We start from the raw sequence: 22500 nt of genomic DNA, 5'->3' as shown, positions 1-22500 counted from the left end.
ATCGCACATCAGCAGTAGTTTCCTCCTTCAGTTCAGTCGGTTTGTCCAGGTGAGAACGATGCCGAGAGTCTCAGTCCTCTAACAAGAGAACTGCAGTTCGTTCGGAGTGAGAACGTAACCCAACCAACTACAGGAAACAAGCCCAAAATGCAAGGGGTTATGGGTAGAAAAAGACAGATGCTGACATCTGATACCCAGCAGTTCCTCATGCTTGGAAAGCCTAGCACGGGTCAGCAACCTTTACTATCAAAAGAGCCATTTTCGGCCAAAAAAAAAAAAAATCTGTCTGGAGCCACAAAACATATTTGAGCCTTATAATGAAGGTAACACAGCCTATTAAGTCTAAATTAGCCTATCAAGATTACTAATGTGTTCAACAGGGATGGGTCAATGTCCAGGGGTGTGACAGGGAAGGATAGTGTAGTTTTTTTATCGGAACTCGCTGAATCTTTGCAGTTTGCATTCCGATCATCGCACGTTGTAAATGATGTGATTGTGTCCTTCTTTGAACTCTCTCTGGGAGGAGAAGTGAGAGAGCGTACTGCTCTGTACATCTCTGGCGAACACTGTCAACTTGCTCTCAAACACTAAAACATCTTCCAGCATCTGCAGGGCCGTGCTTCCCTTTCCCTGGAGACTTTTGTTCAGCTTGTTTAGGTGGCTTGTCATGTCCACCATGAAGTGCAACTTTTCCAGCCAATCGGGCTCTTCCAGTTCTGGACAGGTCAGGCCTTTGCTTTGCAGGAAAGTTTTCACATGTTCTACACAAGCGGCAAACCGTTTCAGGACCTCTCCACCGCACTTTGTTATGCAGCAGGAGATCCGAATATGTGCTGTCGACCTCATCTAGCAATGCACAGAACTGTCGGTGGTTTAAGCCTTTTGCCATTATTTTGTTCACTATCTGGATGACGAGGTTCATCACCTCCATACACTCGGGGGGGGGGGGATGTTTGAGCGCACAGTGCTTCTTGGTGCAAGATGCAGTGAAACGTAAGCAGCTTTCGATCCGACGACTCCTGTAGTAAAGTCACAAACCCCTTCTGTGTCCCTCTCATACTAGCTGCCCCATCTGTAGCCACTGACACCATGTGGCTGCTGTTTATTTCTTTGGCTTTTAAACAGTTCACAACAGCCTCACAAATGTCCTCCCCCCCGTGTTTGGCCTTTCAGCGGTGTCAACTCAATGATTTGTTCCTGCGGCCCGTCAGAGTTCACATACCTGCATAGCAGCTGTCTGCTCAATATCGTTCACATCGCTTGACTCATCGCAGGCAGTTGAGTGTGCTGGAGATGAATTGATGTCCTCGGTTTGCTGACTGGTGATGTTTGTTGCTATTTTTATGGCCCTGTGTTTGACGGTCTTTGCGGAGAGGGGCATATCTTTAATTTTCTGAACTATCTCAGTTGTGAAGTATTACGTAATTTCAATCAGGAAGACGACATATCATTCATTCATGCTTTCTCTTTACCCAATCACAGTTGGTGAACATTTCCCTCTTTTTCCAGAGAACCAATCAGAGTTAGCCGTCACTTCCCTCTCTTTTTCAAAGAGCCAATCATCTAAGTCAGTGGTTCCCAACCCAGTCCTCAAGGACTCCCTGTCCTGCAAGTTTTTATTCCATCTTTACTCTTGCACACCTGATCCCACTGGGGCCTACACACTTTCATGCTGCTCTGTTCAGGTAGATCTGTCTCTACCAAGCAGCATTAAGACCTTAACTGGATCAGGTGTGCAAGAGTAGAGCTGGAACCAATACTTGCAGGAAAAGGGGTCCTTGAGGACTGGGTTGGGAAACACTGGTCTAAGTGATGGGAGTATATACACGTCACCTTCTATGCTATTACCCTTCTCTCAGATCTATGCCGTATGCTGCTGTCATTCCAGTCGCTGTGCTTACCTTCGTCCCTCCTCCTCCTCATCACCACCAATGTCCAGGCTCCAGAGGAACTCCCCAGGGGGACGTCCTAATTCCTACGTCTATCCCGGATGTACTCCTAACTTCACGAATGGGAGGAGTTCCTTCATGGGGCTTACGCCAGAAGTTTACATCTTGTTCATGTCATGAATAAACCTTTTCATTCAAGCATTCATCCTAGTCTCTCCTGATTGAATTGTTTTTGAAGTCTGAGAATAGATGCTCTGATATTTTAACAAACGATTCTTTCATTTATTCACCGTCCGTGAACGGCTTTCCACGCCTTACTATCTCCTGAGCTGCCACAAAACTAGCAGCAGTAGTGGAGTTTGGAGATTTGATTCAATTCTTAAAAGTACATTTGCTCTGCTCTGCTTTCCGCAGCAGTTCCGACATCGCTCTCTTTCTCTCATCCCCAGCCGGATACTTTTCAGCAAATGCAGTGTGCTTGTTCTGGAAATGTCTTTCAATATTACTTTTTTTGTTGTTTGCTAATTTCTCGCCGCAGCGTACCGGTAAGCCAGCAGTGTTGGCGGTGAAAGCAAACAAATCTGTCCACGCACTATTAAATTCTCTATTTTCCTCCAAGACTTTTCTTTTCTTGGATTTGGAATCCATAGCTAGCCTAGCTAGGGAAACTCAAGACTAGCCACCGCTGTTGAGGTTCGGCAAAATTTAGAGATAAGGGCCGTAAATGTAGGCTATGACACACATTTTAGTTGACTGAAATGTTAAAACTTTTTTTTTTTTACACATTTTTACAATTAGAGAATGTAGGAATCACTTTAGGCCTACGACAATGATAAATGAAAATTAAAATGTTTTTTTTTAAATAATTTTTGTCAAAGCCACAGGGAGCCACTGGAGAGGGGCTAAAGAGTCGCATGCAGCTCCGGAGCCACAGGTTGCCGACCTCTGGCCTAGCAGAACAAAATGAAGTCTGGACCGATGCTCATATTCATTATCATATTATTACTCCTAAACACCCCAAAATGAATGGATATAATCCAAAATGAATGGATATAATCCTCTAGGGATTGTCTCCCCAATAATAAAGGGTATGTACCTTAACTATTTTTTTTAACACGCAATAATACATTTAACTAATTAACTATTTTATTAATAATAATCACAGAAAGTGCAAACTTCATACAAATCTCCATTATTGTCTGAACAATTCTCTTGACAAATTTCATTACAATATAATGCACCATTGGTGAGATATGGGTCCAAATAGCATGGACTTGAATTTAATCAGTTAAGTAATAATAGTTATTGTAGGAGCCATTTCCAGAGTTAAGTGTATGCAGGACACCAAATTGGTCCAGTAGGTGTCACCATCGTGCTTTGGGTCACTTACTATATAGGTAGGAACCTTTACTCAGGTGACAGGTGTTGCTGGACGGAGGAGCACAAATAGTTTTTTGACTGTCACGCCAGGCCATGTGAACGCTCTTTGTTGTATTGGTGAAATGTTCGGCTGTATGGAGATTTATGCACACACTGGTTATGGATTCTTGCCTTTACTACGTTGAAGACCATTAATGGTGAGCAATAAAAATCCCAGAAGTTGGACTCTGTTATTTCACTAGACACTACTAAGTGGTGTAAGTGGTGTTATAATAATCATAAACACGTCAAAATCAATAGACTTCTTCCTCTAGGGGTCATCAATGTCCATACCAAATTTGAAAAGATTCTTATAAAAACTGTTCAAGTTATCGCGTTCATATGGAGGATCTGCGGCGGACGCGGCGGTCGGGGTGAATATCGGGGTGAATACAGTTTTTTCGGGGATATTATAACAGCAGGAGAAACACAGCAGCTCCTCATCTGCCATTTCTGTTCCGTCTCTTAAACTCAACACACGGACTTGCCTCACCTATCCGGACCGTCGTGCCATGTCTGTACACTTTGTACAAAGAAATTTGGGTAACACTTTAGATTAGGGAACGCATATTAACTATTAATACGTTTCTTATTAACATGAATATTAGTAGTGTATTGGTTCATTATTAGTCATTACAAACCACTTATTAGCACCTTATTCTGCACTATTGTATTCTACAAATAGGCTATAGCCCATTAACTATGAGTTTTCCCTCAGTAGCCTCCTTATTAGTGCTTGCAGCAGTCAGTAAGGGAGTTGTTGAACATAATTGGGCTCTTACTCAGTATGGGGCTCATAAGCTGCTTGTCCACCGCATGGTACCGGCTCGACTCGACTCAACTCTACTCGCCTTTTTTGGTTTTCCATTGGGCAAGTACCAGGTACCAGGTATCACATTGAGGGGGTACTATCTGCAGTGGAAAACCAAGTGGTACTACCAAAAGCGAGTAGAGTCGAGGCGACTCGAGGCGACTCGAGGCGAGTTGAGCTGGTACCATGTGGTGGAAAAGCAGCTATAATGTGCTAGTATCACAAATTATTGAGGGAAATTATTTAACTATGGAGTTAATATGTTCCCTAATCTAAAGTGTTACCGACATTTGACAGATAGTAGCTAATAGCACTGCCGGAAAAGTTAACACGGTAATCTTACAGGTTCTATGTGTGAAAGGAGTTCATGTGAACAGGCTTGTGACCTCTCTCTTTCTTCCATCTCCCCCTCGCTCTACTGTACACTGTTTAATAAAGCTGAGATACTACAAGGCTGTAAAAAAATAAACAGTTTGGGGTTTGCTCCCAGGCGTTTCCCCACTATCAGCTCCGCTACCTGTTGTGTTTGAGAAATGGCTTTTATTTAGATGCTTTCATCATGATGTATGGAATAATCTCCCTGTAGTCGTCCTGTATCGGTTGTTTTAGGTGAGCAGGAAGGCCAGGCGGTGAATTTTCATTGTTTTGTTATATTACATTTTACTATCAGAGAGCTGGCCGTTTCCCAGCAGTGTTTGCTCCAGCTGAGTGAATGCAGATTAGGCTCGGCACCGTGCGGAAACACCAAACCTCTGTGATTAATTGTGCTGTAAGTTTCCCTTCATCATCAGATCATGCTGGATATAGGAGGTTCTTGTATTGAACAGCATCAATGAAGATACCTCTGCAGCAGTTAGTGGATCTGCTCACACAAACACACACAAACACACAGGAAATACACAAATGCATATAGACAGATACACACACAGAAAAACACACAAACCAATACACAAACACACACAGAATAACAACATTTACACACAAAGCCCTTGACATCGCATGAATGCGATCAAACACATGCGCTTGTATACACACACACTTTTTTGTGGTAATGAGTAACTTAACTGATTACATAAATTGAAAAACGAATGCATTATTAGTTACTTTGTCAAAGTTACATTTCGCTACTTTCATTTTTCTTTCAAATGGTTAAATATTTAGTTGTAGGTTACGAGTCGTTTTCAGAATGAACACAACATTAACTGCAGAACTTGGAAATATTCACATTACTTTGACCTGATCAAAGAGAGGAGTAGGAACATTATTGTTAACTGTAAGTTTAGCTTTCACTATCAAACAAATGAAATTTGAATTGAAAGCGCTTGTGAGCACAGTCTGCTGTTTATTTTGAGACCAGACCGGATCAGTTCAGGCTCTGTGATCACCGGGTGAAGTTAGTTAGTTAGTTAGAAGTAAAAAAAAGGATTTTAACGTTTACATCAATTATTATTATATTTAACTCTGAGACCTAATAGGCTACTATGGTGCACGGAACATATTTAGGCTCAAACTAAAATTAAATGAAAACCCAAATTCCCTCTTTGATATTTCCCTCCTCTTTGCTACATTGCTATATGACACTCAGCTCAGCTGAGAAAAGGCTGTGTGCGCATGGTGTACAGTACAGCTTGCATGGCATTCTCCTATCTAGTCTCTCTCTCTCTCTCTCTCTCTCTCTCTCTCTCTCTCTCTCTCTCTGTCACAGATAGCCTTCAAACACAACTTTAAATTTGTACATGACAGATTGTTTTTTTTCCCTAACTTATAATTCTTTGGGGAATAAAAAAAAAAAATGATGGTTTGCTCTATTTTTCATTTCCATACCTCCTTGTGTAAGATATCACAAGGTAAAAATGCAGCTGCCACTGATTTAAATGTGTATACCGCTGACGCATTTCAACACCAGGTATAAGAGGCGCATGTTAATGCCAGGTATAAAGGGGGGCAATATGTCTGTAAAGAATTAAGATCTCAGGATTATGATTATTGTGTTCTGGATTTAGAAATACAAATGTAGTTATATTCCAAGAAAGCAAATCCAAATCAAGCACTAGTTCCCTGGTGGCTGAGTGGTTCACTGGATGCTCTACCAGTCTAAAACAGTGTTTCCCAGGTGTGTATCAGCCCCTGATTAGACAGCTGGAATGAAAACCAGGAGTAATCAGAGTCCTGAGGACCAGGATATAGAATCATATAGAATTTTGTCTTCACATGAAGTGATCTTGCACTGTACTGTATTGTATTGTTGTCTCTGTGTTCTGCCTGGTATGTTGTCTTTCATGTTGTATTTTATGATGAATTGAATGTGTTTTTAATACCTGGCTACAACTAAATTTCCCCTAGTGGGATAATAAAATTTGACCTAACTTGACTTGATCACTGGTCTACAATACCCAGTGAGCAGTGAGAGAGCAATGAAACACACCACTACCCTGCCAAAGCTCCGCCCCTTCTCTGACTCATCAAAGAAAAACCAGGAAACAGAGGTTGCTATTCTTCCACTCCTCACTGTGAACAGACACACACACTGAGAGACAGACGATAAGATTCACCTTCAGACCAAACCCAAGACTTCCACTGAGAGAGGACAGCTACAGGAGGGAATATTGGAATACTGGAATACTGGAATACTGGGATACTGGAATACTGCCACTTCAACCTGCTGCTGACTCCTCACACTGAATGTGAGTTTTAGAACCACGACTCAAAGTGAAAGTAATTTTCAGTGACGTTTCTGGAGAAGGGAGTGGTACCATGACTAACTGAATGACTGATTTCCTGTTTGAGCTGTCTGCCCGGTGTGTTTTTAACTTCACTCAGAGAGAAAATGGCTTCCCAATCAGAGGAGGATCTCTCCTGTCCTGTCTGCTGTGACATCTTTAAAGATCCTGTCATCCTGTCATGTAGCCACAGCTTCTGTAAAGCCTGTCTGCAGGGCTGGTGGACAGAGAAACAAATACATGAGTGTCCAGTTTGTAAAAGAAGATCTTCAAAGAGTAAACCACCTTGTAACTTGGCGTTAAAGAACCTGTGTGAGGCTTTCTTACTGGAGAGAGATCAGAGAGCTTCAGCAGAGTCTGAGCTTCTCTGCAGTCTGCACTCTGAGAAACTCAAGCTCTTCTGTCTGGACCATCAGCAGCCAGTGTGTGTTGTCTGTCGAGATTCAGAAAAACACACCGACCACAGATTCAGACCCATCGATGAAGCTGCACGGCATCACAAGGAGGAACTCCAGAAATCACTGAAGCCCTTACAGGAGAAACTGAAGCTCTTTAATGAAGTTAAAGGAAACTGTGATCAAACAGCAGAACACATTAAGGTCCAGGCCCGACGCACAGAGAGGAAGATTAAGGAGGAGTTTAAGAAACTTCACCAGTTTCTACAAGAGGAAGAGGAGGCCAGGATTGCTGCACTGAGGGAGGAAGAGGAGCACAAGAGTCAGATGATGAAGGAGAAGATTGAGGGTCTGAGCAGAGAGATAGCAGCTCTTTCAGACACAGTCAGAGCCATAGAGAAGGAGCTGAGAGCTGAAGACGTCTCGTTCCTGCAGAACTACAAGGCTACAGTGGAAAGAGTCCAGCGCCCCCTGCTGGAGGATCCACAGCTGGTCTCAGGAGCTCTGATAGACGAGGCCAAACACCTGGGCAACCTGAGCTTCACAGTCTGGGACAAGATGAAGGAGATGGTCTCCTACACTCCTGTGATTCTGGACCCCAACACTGCCAGTCCAGAACTCATCCTGTCTGAAGATCTGACCAGTGTGAGATGGGGAGAGAGACAGCAGCTTCCTGACAATGCAGAGAGGTTTGGCTGCTTCTGGTCCGTTCTGGGCTCTGAGGGCTTTAACTCAGGAACTCACAGCTGGGATGTTGAGGTTGGAGACAATGCAGACTGGAGACTGGGTGTGGCAGCAGAGTCTGTCAAGAGGAAGGGAGACATACGGTCTGGATTATGGAGAATAATGTACTTTATTGGTAAATACACAGCACGCTCCCCATCAGATCCAGACACTGTTCTCCCAGTGAAGAAGAAGCTCCAGAGGATCAGAGTGCATCTGGACTGGAACAGAGGAAAGCTGTGATTCTCTGATCCTGATACTAACACACACATACACACCTTCACACACACTTTCACTGACAGGCTGTTTCCATACATTTTGACTACAGATACACTTCCTCTGAAGATATTACCAGTGAAGGTCTTTGTAACAGTTAGTGATGAAGAAGATTAGGGTGATGATAATGAGGAAGAGGAGGAGGAGGATGATGATGATGATGATGATGATGAATGTGTGTGAATGTGTGATGATGAACTAGCCATCCATTTTTTTAAGGGGAATAACACTCAATGATTCATTTCATGTTATTCTTATATATGTATGTATATGTATATATATATATATTCCTACAATCTGTGAGATAAAATTATAAGATAATAAGATAGATATAGATAGATATAGATATAGATAAGAATAAGATAAGATAATAAACTTTATTGATCCCTGTGGGGAAATCAGGTTGATACAGCAACAAATAGCAATAGCATGCAGTAAAGAAAAATAGAATCTAAATAGAAAAACAGAATATAAATAAGAATATAGCAAATGAATTTGAACACAACATGTTTAGTAGTATGTATAAAGGAGTGATGTCTAAAGTATGCTAAAAAGTATGAATTTTTGGGGTGTATTCAATAACAGCAGTAATACATACTGCGACTACTACTAAATCTTTTGTGTTGCAGCCACACTTCCTGATGTCCTGCAGTTTTATTTAAAAAATCAGGACTAGTGCAGGACTTAAGTGCTTCAGGAAAAACATGATTAAAAGCAAACAAAATGCAACAAGAAAGAAAAAGCATAGAGAAATAAGTGAATAAAATTAAGTGGATATTTAGAAGAAAAAATGCTGTGCTTAGACAAGTCTACGTGTTAAATTGAATTTTCTTTATATTCAGATGCAAATTCTTATTTATAGTCTTTCAATGTGAAGTTTAATTTTTTATACATAGTTTTGACTTTTTATTTCAATTTCAGTTTAATTGTAGTTAGTTCTCAGTGTGGTTTGGTACTTTTAGTTTAATTTCAATTTTGTTTCAGGTCTAGTTTTAGTATTTTTGGTAGTTGTGGTATTTTTTAAGGTATAATGATAGAAGTTCAGAATAGGTATTTTGTTTCCAACATGTATTGTGTAATACAAACAGTACATTAATTCTTTAAAAAATGTATTGATATTCATTTTTCACTACATCCTCAGCTAACCTAAAGTTGGGACCACTTTAACATTTTCTGCCCTAAAATGTATTCTCTTTTTTACCCTGCATATCAAATAAAAAGATGAAAACTAAAAATATTCTGTGGACGTATATTTTTTATTTTACTTTAGTTTTACAAGGAGAAAAGTTTTTTGTTGAGTTTGAGTTTTTATACAATGTGTTGTTTTTATTTTTTATTTCTGACACTGATTTTTAACACCTAGTTTTCATCTTATGTTATAGTTTTAGTTTACAATAATAACCTTGCTACAGTGAAAACTTCAACCAGATTTATTTTGTTCTTCATCTTTAGGGTTAAATGTATTTTATTTTATTTTATTCCAGGTTCTTAGAGTTTCTCTCCACTATAACTAGTCTTCTCTTTGTAGTTAAATCATTTAAACTCAGATCCTGGAGTCTTAATATTTACAGCAGCAGAGCCAGGCTCAGCTGAACAGTTCATTTCCAAAACTCTATATAACCATTTGGGAAAATAAATCAGAACCTCATAGTTTGCCATTAAACATAAATCCAACGCACAGACGATCCTGTTTATGTAACTGTTGTCATTTTGTCAACCAAGAACTTCAGTTATCTAGTGTCCTTGAAAAAGGACTATTGATTATGTACCATCAATAATTTTGGATGTGTGGATGTCACTTTATTTAAAAGGTGGAGCTCTCATTTTGGATTCAGACTTTGTGTAATGCTGGTGATTTAGGAATTGAAACTTTCTCTATTGTAAGTTGCTCTGGAACATTTTTATCTGACTGAAAACAGTCCGCTCTGGTTTAACAATCTAGCTGTGCCTACTGGAAGGAAGCCATGTCGGACTTAGAACCTGCAATCAACTTACAAACAAGAGTAAAGCTGATGTCATGAACCATATAGACACAAAAACAAGTGGAATCCGGCAACAGCTTGGCACCATTGAGACTTCTCTTACTAATCTGAATGATCGACTAGATACGGTTCAAACAAGAGTGAGCACAAACGAAGACAACATACAAAGCGCACGAGAGAAGATTTCGGAACCGGAAAGTCAGCTGTCAATATTGAAAAGAAAGCACCAGCAGATTGAGGATAATATAAAAATGAGGAACCTACGCCTGATCGCCTTACCTGAGGAGAAGGAGCGCCGAGATCTGGTGGGATCCCTGGCCGAATGGATCCCACAACTCTTGGGAGAGCAACACTTCATCGGGGGTCTGGTCATTGAAAGAGCTTTCCGCATTTCACCTACAACCCAGATGCCTGGTAAACCGAGACCTGATCTGATAACTTTCCAGAGCATTGCGGACAAGAGGAAGACACTAGGATTGCCACGGGGAAAAAAAAGACCTCTGCTATAAAAACGTCTGCGTATTCTTTTATCAAGATTATCCTGCAGATGTGACGAAAAAAAGGAAAGAATTTGACAACGTCAAGAAAATAATGAGAGAAGGAGGAATATGTGGCGACCTGTTGTTCCCAGCCAAGCTCCGGATCAGCCTCGATGGTGAAACCCGCTTCTTCACCTCCCTGCGGCGGAGGAGAACGACATCAGAGGCCTCCGGAGCCTCCGACCGCCGCCACCAGATCCCCGAACACCTCTACAGACCGCTGACCAGTGTTGGGAAAGTTACTTTCAAAATGTAATAAATGATTTATTACTTATTACTCCTTATTAAAAGTAGTGTGATTAAGTTACATTATTACTTTCTGTATATGGTAACTAGTTATATTACCAGTTATATTACTTTACTTTCACGCAAGACAATTATGTTGATAAGTCCAACCAGTGGAAGGGTAATGAAAATCGTACACAGTCACAAAATGTCTTTTAACTCTTTATTTAAAGAGATAAAACAACCTCTTCACTCCTAATTAAGAACAGTGTTTCTCAATGCTGGTCTTCGGGGTCCAGAGTATGACTGTTTTTTATCCCACCAGCTAGTTTATTACATTCACCTGGCATCCCAGGTGTGTATCAGCCCCTGATTAGACAGCTGGTATTAAAAACCAGGAGTAATCAGAGTCCTGAGGACCAGGATATAGAATCATATAGAATTCTGTCTTCACATGAAGTGATCTTGCACTGTACTGTATTGTATTGTTGTCTCTGTGTTCTGTCTGGTATGTTGTCTTTCATGTTGTATTTTATGATGGATTGAATGTGTTTTTAATACCTGGCTACAACTAAATTTCCCCTAGTGGGATAATAAAATTTGACCTGACTTGACTTGACTTGACTTGACTTGATGACTGGTCTACAATACCCAGTGAGCAGTGAGAGAGCAATGAAACACACCACTACCCTGCCAAAGCTCCGCCCCCTTCTCTGACTCATCAGAGGAAAACCAGGAAATAGAGGTCGTTATTCTTCCACTCCTCACTGAGAACAGACACACACGCTGAGAGACAGACGATAAGATTCACCTTCAGATCAAACCCAAGACTTCCACTGAGAGAGGACAGCTACAGGAGGGAATACTGGAATACTGAAATACTGGGATACTGGAATACTGCCACTTTAACCTGCTGCTGACTCCTCACACTGAATGTGAGTTTTAGAACCACGACTCAAAGTGAAAGTAACTTTCAGGGAATTTTCTGGAGAAGGGAGTGGTACCATGACCAACTGAATGACTGATTTCCTGTTTGACCTGTCTGTCTGGTGTGTTTTTAACTTCACTCAGAGAGAAAATGGCTTCCAGATCAGAGAAAGATCTCTCCTGTCCTGTTTGCCTTGACATCTTTAAAAATCCTGTCCTCCTGTCATGTAGCCACAGCTTCTGTAAAGCCTATCTGCAGAGGTGGTGGACAGAGAAACAAATGAATGAGTGTCCAGTTTGTAAAAGATCTTCACAGAGTAAACCACCTTGTAACTTGGCGTTAAAGAACCTGTGTGAGGCTTTCTTACTGGAGAGAGATCAGAAAGCTTCAGCAGAGTCTGAGCTTCTCTGCAGTCTGCACTCTGAGAAACTCAAGCTCTTCTGTCTGGACCATCAGCAGCCAGTGTGTCTCGTCTGTCTGCATTCAACAACACACACCAACCACAGATTCAGACCCATCAATGAAGCTGCACGGGATCACAAGGAGGAACTCCAGGAATCACTGAAGCCCTTACAGAAGAAACTGAAGCTGTTTAATGAAGTTAAAGGAAACTGTGATCAAACAGCAGAACACATTAAGGTCCAGGCCCGACGCACAGAGAGGCAGATTAAGGAGGAGTTTAAGAAGCTTCACCAGTTTCTACAAGAGGAAGAGGAGGCCAGGATCGCTGCACTGAGGGAGGAAGAGCAGCAGAAGAGTCAGATGATGAAGAAGAAGATTGAGGGTCTGAGCAGAGAGATAGCAGCTCTTTCAGACACAGTCAGAGCCATAGAGAAGGAGCTGAGAGCTGAAGACGTCTCGTTCCTGCAGAACTACAAGGCTACAGTGGAAAGAGTCCAGCGCCCCCTGCTGGAGGATCCACAGCTGGTCTCTGGAGCTCTGATAGACGAGGCCAAACACCTGGGCAACCTGAGCTTCACAGTCTGGCACAAGATGAAGGAGATGGTCTCCTACACTCCTGTGATTCTGGATCCAAACACTGCCGATCCAAAACTCATCCTGTCTGAAGATCTGACCAGTGTGAGACGTGGAGAAATTCAGCAACTTCCTGACAGTCCAGAGAGGTTTAAATGTCGCTACTCTGTCCTGGGCTCTAAGGGCTTCAACTCAGGAACTCACAGCTGGGATGTTGAGGTTGGAGACGATACAGTGTGGTTACTGGGTGTGGCAGCAGAGTCTGTCCAGAGGAAGGGACCCATAGAGTCTGGATTATGGAGAATAATGTTCTGTAATGGTGAATACACAGCACGCTCTCCACCAGATCCAGACACTGATCTCCCAGTGAAGAAGAAGCTCCAGAGGATCAGAGTGCATCTGGACTGGAACAGAGGAAAGCTGTCATTCTCTGATCCTGATACTAACACACACATACACACCTTCACACACACTTTCACTGACAGGCTGTTTCCATACATTTTCACTACAAAAATACTTCCTCTGAAGATATTACCACTGAAGGTCTCTGTAACAGTTAGTGATGAAGAAGATTAGGGTGATGATAATGAGGAAGAGGAGGATGTTGATGATGATGATGATGATGATGATGATTTGGTAATGTGAACAACTAGCCATCCATTTTTTAAAGGGGAATAACACTCAATGATTCATTTCATCTTATTTATATATAAATATAAATAAGAATATAAATAAGGATAAGGATTCATTTCATGTTATCCTTATTTATATTTATATATAAATAAGGATAACATGAAATGAATCATTGAGTGTAAGAATATATATATATATTCTTACCATCTGTGAGTTAAAATTAGAAAGATAGAAAGATAATAAACTTTATTGATCCCTGTGGGGAAATCAGGTTGATACAGCAACAAATAGCAATAGCATGCAGTAAAGAAAAATATAATCTAAATAGAAAAACAGAATATAAATAAGAATATAGCAAATGAATTTGAACACAAGATGTTTAGTAGTATGTATAAAGGAGTGATGTATAAAGTATGCTAAAAAGTCTGGATTTTTGGGGTGTATTCAATAACAGCAGTAATACATACTGCGACTACTACTAAATCTTTTGTGTTGCAGCCACACTTCCTGATGTCCTGCAGTTTTATTTAAAAAATCAGGACTAGTGCAGGACTTAAGTGCTTCAGGAAAAAGATGATTAAAAGCAAACAAAATGCAACAAGAAAGAAAAAGCATAGAGAAATAAGTGAATAAAATTAAGTGGATATTTAGAAGAAAAAATGCTGTGCTTAGACAAGTCTACGTGTTAAATTGAATTTTCTTTATATTCAGATGCAAATTCTTATTTATAGTCTTTCAATGTGAAGTTAAATTTTTTATACATAGTTTTGACTTTTTATTTCAATTTCAGTTTAATTGTAGTTAGTTCTCAGTGTGGTTTGGTACTTTCAGTTTAATTTCAATTTTGTTTCAGGTCTAGTTTTAGTATTTTTGGTAGTTGTGGTATTTTTTAAGGTATAATGATAGAGGTTCAGAATAGGTATTTTGTTTCCAACATGTATTGTGTAATACAAACAGTACATTAATTCTTTAAAAAATGTATTGATATTCATTTTTCACTACATCCTCAGCTAACCTAAAGTTGGGACCACTTTAAAATTTTCTGCCCTAAAATGTATTCTCTTTTTTACCCTGCATATCAAATAAAAAGATGAAAACTAAAAATATTCTGTGGACGTATATTTTTTATTTTACTTAAGTTTTACAAGGAGAAAAGTTTTTTGTTGAGTTTGAGTTTTTATACAATGTGTTGTTTTTATTTTTATTTCTGACACTGATTTTTAACACCTAGTTTTCATCTTATGTTATAGTTTTAGTTTACAATAATAACCTTGCTCCAGTGAAAACTTCAGCCAGATTTATTTTGTTCTTCATCTTTAGGGTTAAATGTATTTTATTTTATTTTATTCCAGGTTCTTAGAGTTTCTCTCCACTATAACTAGTCTTCTCTTTGTAGTTAAATCATTTAAACTCAGATCCTGGAGTCTTAATATTTACAGCAGCAGAGCCAGGCTCAGCTGAACAGTTCATTTCCAAAACTCTATATAACCGTTTGGGAAAATAAATCAGAACCTCATAGTTTGCCATTAAACATAAATCCAACGCACAGACGATCCTGTTTATGTAACTGTTGTCATTTTGTCAACCAAGAACTTCAGTTATCTAGTGTCCTTGAAAAAGGACTATTGATTATGTACCATCAATAATTTTGGATGTGTGGATGTCACTTTATTTAAAAGGTGGAGCTCTCATTTTGGATTCAGACTTTGTGTAATGCTGGTGATTTAGGAATTGAAGCTTTCTCTATTGTTGCACTCATTGTAAATTGCTCTGGAACATTTTTATCTGACTGAAAACAGTCTGCTCTGGTTTAACAATCTAGCTGTGCCACTGGAAGGAAGCCATGTCGGACTTAGAACCTGCAATCAACTTACAAACAAGAGTAAAGCTGATGTCATGAACCATATAGACACAAAAACAAGTGGAATCCGGCAACAGCTTGGCACCATTGAGACTTCTCTTACTGATCTGAATGATCGACTAGATACGGTTCAAACAGGAGTGAGCACAAACGAAGACAACATACAAAGCGCACGAGAGAAGATTTCGGAACCGGAAAGTCAGCTGTCAATATTGAAAAGAAAGCACCAGCAGATTGAGGATAATATAAAAATGAGGAACCTACGTCCGATCGCCTTACCTGAGGAGAAGGAGCGCCGAGACCTGGTGGGATCCCTGGCCAAATGGATCCCACAACTCTTGGGAGAGCAACACTTCATCGGGGGTCTGGTCATTGAAAGAGCTTTCCGCATTTCACCTACAACCCAGATGCCTGGTAAACCGAGACCTGTTCTGATAACTTTCCAGAGCATTGCGGACAAGAGGAAGACACTAGGATTGCCACGGGGAAAAAAAAGACCTCTGCTATAAAAACGTCTGCGTATTCTTTTATCCAGATTATCCTGCAGATGTGATGAAAAAATGGAAAGAATTTGACAACGTCAAGAAAATAATGAGAGAAGGAGGAATATGTGGCGACCTGTTGTTCCCAGCCAAGCTCCGGATCAGCCTCAATGGTGAAACCCGCTTCTTCACCTCCCTGCGGCAGAGGAGAACGACATCAGAGGCCTCCGGAGCCTCCGACCGCCACCGCCAGATCCCCGGACACCTCTACAGACCGCTGACCAGTGTTGGGAAAGTTACTTTCAAAATGTAATAAATGATTTATTACTTATTACTCCTTATTAAAAGTAGTGTGATTAAGTTACATTATTACTTTCTGTATATGGTAACTAGTTATATTACTAGTTATATTACTTCACTTCTTCACTCCTAATTAAGAACAGTGTTTCTCAATGCTGGTCTTCGGGGTCCAGAGTATGACTGTTTTTTATCCCACCAGCTAGTTTATTACATTCACCTGGCATCCCAGGTGTGTATCAGCCCCTGATTAGACAGCTGGTATTAAAAACCAGGAGTAATCAGAGTCCTGAGGACCAGGATATAGAATCATATAGAATTTTGTCTTCACATGAAGTGATCTTGCACTGTACTGTATTGTATTGTTGTCTCTGTGTTCTGTCTGGTATGTTGTCTTTCATGTTGTATTTTATGATGGATTGAATGTGTTTTTAATACCTGGCTACAACTAAATTTCCCCTAGTGGGATAATAAAATTTGACCTGACTTGACTTGACTTGATGACTGGTGTACAATACCCAGTGAGCAGTGAGAGAGCAATGAAACACACCACTACCCTGCCAAAGCTCCGCCCCCTTCTCTGACTCATCAGAGGAAAACCAGGAAACAGAGGTTACTATTCTTTCACTCCTCACTGAGAACAGACACACGCTGAGAGACAGACGATAAGATTCACCTTCAGACCAAACCCAAGACTTCCACTGAGGGAGGACAGCTTCAGGAGGGAATACTGGAATACTGGAATACTGGAATACTGGGAATACTGGGAATACTGGGATACTGACACCTCAACCTGCTGCTGACTCCTCACACTGAATGTGAGTTTTAGAACCACAACTCAAAGTGAAAGTAACTTTCAGGGAATTTTCTGGAGAAGGGAGTGATACCATGACTAACTGAATGACTGATTTCCTGTTTGAGCTGTCTGCCCAGTGTGTTTTTAACTTCACTCAGAGAGAAAATGGCTTCCGGATCAGAGAAGGATCTCTCCTGTCCTGTTTGCCTTGACATCTTTAAAAATCCTGTCCTCCTGTCATGTAGCCACAGCTTCTGTAAAGCCTGTCTGCAGAGCTGGTGGACAGAGAAACAAATGAATGAGTGTCCAGTTTGTAAGAGTACATCTTCACAGAGTAAACCACCTTGTAACTTGGCGTTAAAGAACCTGTGTGAGGCTTTCTTACTGGAGAGAGATCAGAGAGCTTCAGTAGAGTCTGAGCTTCTCTGCAGTCTGCACTCTGAGAAACTCAAGCTCTTCTGTCTGGACCATCAACAGCCAGTGTGTCTTGTCTGTTTGCATTCAACAACACACACGGACCACAAATTCAGACCCATCGATGAAGCTGCACGGGATCATAAGGAGGAACTCCAGAAACCACTGAAGCCCTTACAGGAGAAACTGAAACTCTTTAATGAAGTTAAAGGAAACTGTGATCAAACAGCAGAACACATTAAGGTCCAGGCCCAACGCACAGAGAGGCAGATTAAGGAGGAGTTTAAGAAGCTTCACCAGTTTCTACAAGAGGAAGAGGAGGCCAGGATCGCTGCACTGAGGGAGGAAGAGAAGAAGAAGAGTCAGATGATGAAGGAGAAGATTGAGGGTCTGAGCAGAGAGATAGCAGCTCTTTCAGACACAGTCAGAGCCATAGAGAAGGAGCTGGAAGCTGAAGACGTCTCGTTCCTGCAGAACTACAAGGCTACAGTGGAAAGAGTTCAGCGCCCCCTGCTGGAGGATCCACAGCTGGTCTCAGGAGCTCTGATAGACGAGGCCAAACACCTGGGCAACCTGAGCTTCACAGTCTGGGACAAGCTGAAGGAGATGGTCTCCTACACTCCTGTGGTTCTGGACCCAAACACTGCTGATCCAAAACTCATCCTGTCTGAAGATCTGACCAGTGTGAGATATGGAGAGAAACAGCAGGTTCCCGACAATCCAGAGAGGTTTGACTACCGCTGGATCCTGGGCTCTGAGGGCTTCAACTCAGGAACTCATGGCTGGGATGTTGAGGTTGGAGACAATACAGACTGGGGACTGGGTGTGGCAGCAGAGTCTGTCCAGAGGAAGGGAGACATAAGGGATGGATTTTGGGTAATACAGTTCTTTTTTGGGGAATACACAGTACGCTCCCCATCAGATCCAGAAACTGTTCTCCCAGTGACGAAGAAGGTCAAGAGGATCAGAGTGCATCTGGACTGGAACAGAGGAAAACTGTCATTCTTTGATCCTGATACTAACACACACATACACACCTTCACACACACTTTCACAAAAAATGATGATGATGATGAAAATGATGATGATGATGATGATGATTAGGTAATGTACACAACTAGCCATCCATTTCTAGCCAAGGGGGACTACCAGTCAAGGATTAATTTTGTGTTATTCTTATTTCTATATATAGAGATTCCTCAGATAAAATGAGATAAAAATGAAACTGTATTGATCTCATTTTTTATTCAGACTTTATGTTGATGATCTGTCGACTTAAGAAAATCGAATCTAGCTAAATGCCCAAAATGTAAATTACTGACTTTGTATGTTAGCATTGTAATCTGTAAACTACAGTGATTATTTTCAACTACCTTTGGATAACGGTTAGGGTTTAATCGTTTTTGTCCCCCACCAAAGGGGGGACTATGGATCGGTCTCCATCCGTTAGTTTGTTAGTTAGTCACACTGTAATGTTGACTTTGTGCCGCTAGGGGGCGGCATTGACAATGAATGGGGACTCAGTGGTAAAGAAGGTCATACAGTTAAAGTGATCAAACAATGTGGAGGACAATGAATGGGGACTCAGTGGTAAAGAAGGTCATACAGTTAAAGTGATCAAACAATGTGGGGGACAATGAATGGAGACTCAGTGGTAAAGCAGGTCATACAGTTAAAGTTATCATACAATGTGGGGGACAATGAATGGGGACTCAGTGGTAAAGAAGGTCATACAGTTAAAGTGATCAAACAATGTGGGGTACAATGAATGGGGACTAAGTGGTAAAGCAGGTCATACAGTTAAAGTTATCATACAATGTAGGGGACAATGAATGGGGACTCAGTGGTAAAGAAGGTCATACAGTTAAAGTGATCAAACAATGTGGGGGACAATGAATGGGGACTCAGTGGTAAAGCAGGTCATACAGTTAAAGTGATCAAACAATGTGGAGGACAATGAATGGGGACTCAGTGGTAAAGAAGGTCATACAGTTAAAGTGATCAAACAATGTGGGGGACAATGAATGGGGACTCAGTGGTAAAGCAGGTCATACAGTTAAAGTTATCATACAATGTGGGGGACAATGAATGGGGACTCAGTGGTAAAGAAGGTCATACAGTTAAAGTGATCAAACAATGTGGGGGACAATGAATGGGGACTCAGTGGTAAAGCAGGTCATACAGTTAAAGTTATCATACAATGTGGGGGACAATGAATGGGGACTCAGTGGTAAAGAAGGTCATACAGTTAAAGTGATCAAACAATGTGGGGTACAATGAATGGGGACTAAGTGGTAAAGCAGGTCATACAGTTAAAGTTATCATACAATGTGGGGGACAATGAATGGGGACTCAGTGGTAAAGAAGGTCATACAGTTAAAGTGATCAAACAATGTGGGGGACAATGAATGGGGACTCAGTGGTAAAGCAGGTCATACAGTTAAAGTTATCATACAATGTGGGGGACAATGAATGGGGACTCAGTGGTAAAGCAGGTCATACAGTTAAAGTTATCATACAATGTGGGGGACAATGAATGGGGACTCAGTGGTAAAGCAATACAGTTAAAGTTATCATACAATGTGGGGAACAATGAATGGGGACTCAGTGGTAAAGCGATACAGTTAAAGTTATCATAGGTAACAAAACAGTCTACACACGCTACACACTTGGAGACATCAGACTGGGCTGATGTGTTGAAGTGAGAGTCAATGGAGAATTTTTGGGCAAACCTCTAACCACAAGACACTGTAGTTATTGTCCAGTTGTTGGACTGTTGTTCTGTTATTGCATCATCACTGCACTACCACTGTGCCTCAGTGTTGACTACTTATATCATATTACCACTTACCTACTGTGCAATACCATATATCACTTATCATTTAGCATTTATATTATTCATAACACTCACAACGCTCCTGGTGTTGTATGTTATATTGTATATTGTATTATAAATTGTATTGTAGTGTACATTGTGTAATGTACAGATTGTATTTATTGCATATTGTAGTTCTTATATTTTGTACTGTATTGAGTAAAAACAGGACAATTACAGTTACTACATTTCGAGATATAACTTGTAAGCCTAATTCTGAGGAGAGTAGGCAACAGAAATATATGGTCAATCTGTCCTTTCATTGTCCCATATGAAAATGCTTATACAATTTCACTCATATTTCAAGTTCACTCAGCAATCACTGACTGACCCAAGGGTGGAACTACATCACTGGTGGGGGACAACATGTTTACTATTTGCTTGTTTTAATACAATGGAGTTTTATGGCTGCTGGGACATGGCTGCATTGGGCACTGGCTACATGGACGAGACTTGTTAGCAAAACAAAATCATTGCTGATTTTGTTATTTTCATAGGATTTGTTGACGGTAAGCAAAGCATTAAAAACACCAGCCTTATCCTTTAACATGCTATGTGTGACGTTACATGAGTATGCAGTGTGTTTCCACTGCATAGTATGTTGAGTTTATGAATGCAAAAAATGCATGGATGTATACTACAGTGGCAAGAATTTCTAATTTCAAATATAAGTAGATAATATTTATTTCATGAACATGGTTCTGTGTGTCATAAAATATTGTTAAAAGGCTTATAGTGTTTTTAAAACGAGAATTTGATTTTTGAAACTGCACTTAAAGCTACACAGGCTTGCTGGCCTGCTTGTGTTAATTTACCACAGAGATTAGCGATTAGTATTGCTATTATTAGAATGGTTCATATTAGCTGCAAACAAATAATTCAGATGTACAGTTAACTGTATAACACTAGCGGCTAACAACAACATTGGTGTACATGTTTGGGTGTTTGTTGTTGCGTTAGCTAATGTTATAGCTTTGCAGCAAGTTAACTTTTGCATGTCTCTTGGTCATATTGTTATAATGCATTCAACTTTATGATGTGTAATGCTATGTTTCGTGCATTTGGAAAAGAAAAGATTCCAGCAACACTTCGGAGTACTGGGAACAACATTTATTAGCAAAACCAACACGTTTGGGCTGTGGCCTTCATCAGGGTTTATGAATCAATATGTCTAAAAGCCTATACATATACACAAGCATAAAATCAACCAATAAAATAAGAGACAGTGGAAATAACAACCAATATACTAACACATTGTTTCATTGAGCCATACAGTAACAGAGCATGTGGTCATGTGACAAAAACACCCACTGGTTACCAACAAGATATAGAAGTTCAGCAAAAGTTTCCCTCTTCGCTCCGTAAGGCACAGGAGGATACAAAATATAAAAGGCTACAGAGTGAAATCTGAAATAAATAGATAAAACAGATTAAAAATGTTTTTAAAATGATAAATAATTTAATATAAAATCTATAGGAACCATTTCATTGTAAAATCCTCATTCATACCCTACAGAAATAAACTTTTAAGATGATGATGTCCAGAAGGCCTCCATCTTTTTTCTCATGTGGGCAATGTTGCCACCTCTTTGGTTTGGTTTAATCTGTTCAATCTGTTGCTTAAAATGTCTGGGAACTGATTAGTTTCATCATTTCTTTTGATACAACTCGCTCTTTTAGGGGACGGGATGTTTCACCAATGTATATTACATTACATAATTTATATATATCTAATAACTTACCACATGGACACTGTATCATGTATATGACATTTGTTAAGACTAGTTTTTAAGACAAGACTAGTTACAGTGAAGAGAAACTATATGAACCTGGAATAAAAGAAGTAGAAGACGAAGAACAAAATAAATCCGGTTGAACTTTTCACTGGAGCAAGGTTATTATTGTAAACTAAAACTATAACATAAACTTCTATCATTATACCTTAAAAAAATACCACAACTACCAAAAATAGTAAAACTAGACCTGAAACAAAATTGAAATTAAAGTACTTATACCAAACCCACACTGAAACATTGAAATAAAAAGTCAAAACTAAGTATACAAAATAAGAAAAATTCAAATCACATCAAAAGACTATAGTCTAAATACAGAGAAAATCTGTTTAAGAATTTGCATCTGAATATAGAGAAAATTAAATTTAACACGTAAACTTGTCTCCGCACAGCATTTTTTTTTTTGTTATTGAATACAACCCAGAATCCATACTTTTTTGCATACTTTATACATCACTAATTTATAC

The 22500-nt window shown here is 40.1% G+C and overlaps 3 protein-coding genes across 3 annotated transcripts; all 3 read left to right on the top strand.

Annotated features, from left to right (window-relative positions):
• The first annotated feature begins 6691 nt into the window (after positions 1 to 6691).
• On the top strand, positions 6692 to 8200 carry LOC139639867 (nuclear factor 7, ovary-like). Its single transcript, XM_071514012.1, has one exon. It carries the CDS (start codon positions 6947 to 6949, stop codon positions 8198 to 8200), a length of 1254 nt encoding a protein of 417 aa, XP_071370113.1. The 5' UTR covers positions 6692 to 6946.
• A 3857-nt stretch (positions 8201 to 12057) lies between these two features.
• On the top strand, positions 12058 to 14221 carry LOC139639870 (E3 ubiquitin-protein ligase TRIM39-like). The gene has a single exon (XM_071514014.1). The coding sequence runs from the start codon at positions 12058 to 12060 to the stop codon at positions 13456 to 13458; it is 1401 nt and encodes a 466-aa protein (XP_071370115.1). The 3' UTR covers positions 13459 to 14221.
• A 2599-nt stretch (positions 14222 to 16820) lies between these two features.
• On the top strand, positions 16821 to 18469 carry LOC139639868 (E3 ubiquitin-protein ligase TRIM39-like). Its single transcript, XM_071514013.1, has one exon. It carries the CDS (start codon positions 17117 to 17119, stop codon positions 18467 to 18469), a length of 1353 nt encoding a protein of 450 aa, XP_071370114.1. The 5' UTR covers positions 16821 to 17116.
• The last annotated feature ends 4031 nt before the right edge of the window (positions 18470 to 22500 follow it).

This window comes from Centroberyx affinis, unplaced genomic scaffold, assembly GCF_046629955.1.
Source record: "Centroberyx affinis isolate AG114_WGS23_722 - 3 ecotype Tasmania unplaced genomic scaffold, CSIRO-AGI_Caff_v1 ptg007883l_1, whole genome shotgun sequence".
Classification (NCBI taxonomy): domain Eukaryota; kingdom Metazoa; phylum Chordata; class Actinopteri; order Beryciformes; family Berycidae; genus Centroberyx; species Centroberyx affinis.
This window is presented reverse-complemented; position numbering and strand designations above follow the sequence as displayed.

What these genes read in the sequence shown, in the direction of transcription:
- LOC139639868 (XM_071514013.1), top strand. Translation starts at nt 17,117, where the DNA reads ATGGCTTCCGGATCAGAGAAGGATCTCTCCTGTCCTGTTTGCCTTGAC.
- LOC139639870 (XM_071514014.1), top strand. Translation starts at nt 12,058, where the DNA reads ATGGCTTCCAGATCAGAGAAAGATCTCTCCTGTCCTGTTTGCCTTGAC.
- LOC139639867 (XM_071514012.1), top strand. Translation starts at nt 6,947, where the DNA reads ATGGCTTCCCAATCAGAGGAGGATCTCTCCTGTCCTGTCTGCTGTGAC.